We start from the raw sequence: 1,866 nt of genomic DNA, 5'->3' as shown, positions 1-1,866 counted from the left end.
AAAGGAAACACCAGTTTCAAAAATCAAAAGGAAACACCAGTTTCCTTCAACAGGTACTTTTTAAGCAAGAGATTTGAATCAAACCTTAGATTCGAGGTTTATAATATATACTATTCAATACATTACTTTAAAAAGAAATAATCACTCTAATCACTGCTATTGTTTTCGTTAACATCTAAAAGTACATTGTTATCATATCCAACCAATATAATCATTCTTAAACATTTTCACATGAATAAAAAGTAAAATTTAATTGTCTTCATCCGCATTTTTTACATTTATTCACTGCTTCAGAGAGGCTAACACTTGACCCACGGCTATTCATTTTTTCATTTTTTCTATTAGTCCTGCACATGAAAACGGCGATGAATGCCCGACGATAACGATTGTTTGTAGCGCTATAAATCAACGGATTTATGACAGAATTAGTGGTGCTAAGTCCACGGGTTACCCATTGCAGAACACCATGCAGTTCCGTTTCAAATACGAATCCAAAATTGCCGTCACTGAGGCTTAAAATTGCGTCGTTGATACGGAATGTAAAGTATGGCAAGTAGCAAAGGAAAAATGCAGTACCGTTGATAATCAGAAGTTTGGCAACTTGATTACGGGCATTCTCAACTTTATGCTCTCGAACAGTTTGGTTACATGCTCCTTCGATCTTTCTATGGTGCATTCTATTGATTATAAAGTAGTAAACAAACGAGTTAAAAACTACTGCAGTTATATATGGAATTGTCTGCATAATGTAGGCAAAAGAATAAAAGAACGGGTGTACTGCGGTGCAGTGCTTCAAAACAGTAGCCGCGTAATTGTATTTTTCAGACTCTGGCCATAAAACGCATGATATTTGCAGTTGGGCAAATGCAGGTACTATAAGCCCCGTGTAAAATATACCAAAAATCCAGGCAGCAATTAACAGTTTATATGTACGACCTTTTGCGGCCACTACGCGATGCTGTAGTGGATGACAGATTGCCAGATATCTTTCAAAACTCACCAGAACTACAATACATAACGATGTAAAATGTGCAATGTATAAAACTCCATATAGCGTGCCACACCCTAAACTAGTATTTACTGGTATTGATTTCAAATCAGGTGATTGCAGATATGCAACGAATATATCATAAACCATTGTTCCGATGAAGAGAAGATCACATACTGCGAGATTAGCTAAGTATGTATTGGTTATAGTGCGCATTTCCGGAATTTTGGCAACAACCACGAGAAATGCCACATTTCCGACGGTCCCAAATGTCATCAATATTGGAAAGAAAATTAAGATGACAAATTTCTCATTTTCTGAGAAAAAATAATTTGAATCAATGATATCAGTGGTAACATTTCTCAGATCTAGCCATTTGCTGGTATTTCCACAGGAAGAGGAAATCATATAATCTGATGTTGAGTCGTTGATATTCTCCATGTCCAGCACAATCCTGTGTTTGCTTGTTTCGAGCAAGGATTTTCATAGGCTGTAGACGTACAGGTTGTTAGCATAGCATCACAGCAAATGCTAGGCCGCAAGAGGGACAGTATTTTAAATGACTTTATTGGTAACATTTCCATTCTCATTATTTAAGTGTTTATGCGGGGATTTTGTCAAAAGCTGCAATAAGACGCTTTTAATATTAAACGAACAGCTTAATGTTAATGTAAACTTTTGTTGTTTTCAGAATGAAATAAAACATAGAAGGCATAATAGAGTGCAAGGTTTTATGTTGGTTTGAAAAATTATCGAAACTAAACATTAATGTTACGCAAGAGATTTAAGCCACATCTTAGGTTCGAGGCTTATAATAATATTATATTCTTTAAAAAGATATATTCACTCTAATCACTGTTATTGTTTCCATTAACACC

General features: G+C 35.3%; 1 protein-coding gene across 1 annotated transcript; it reads right to left on the bottom strand.

The window, feature by feature from the left end:
• Positions 1–237: 237 nt before the first annotated feature.
• LOC140160464 (galanin receptor 2a-like) lies at positions 238–1,429 on the bottom strand. The gene has a single exon (XM_072183700.1). The coding sequence runs from the start codon at positions 1,427–1,429 to the stop codon at positions 260–262; it is 1,170 nt and encodes a 389-aa protein (XP_072039801.1). The 3' UTR covers positions 238–259.
• Between the last annotated feature and the right edge of the window lie 437 nt (positions 1,430–1,866).

Source organism: Amphiura filiformis, chromosome 9 (genome assembly GCF_039555335.1).
Source record: "Amphiura filiformis chromosome 9, Afil_fr2py, whole genome shotgun sequence".
NCBI lineage: Eukaryota > Metazoa > Echinodermata > Ophiuroidea > Amphilepidida > Amphiuridae > Amphiura > Amphiura filiformis.
Note: the sequence above shows the minus strand (reverse complement) of the source record. Positions and strands in the feature narration are given on the sequence as shown.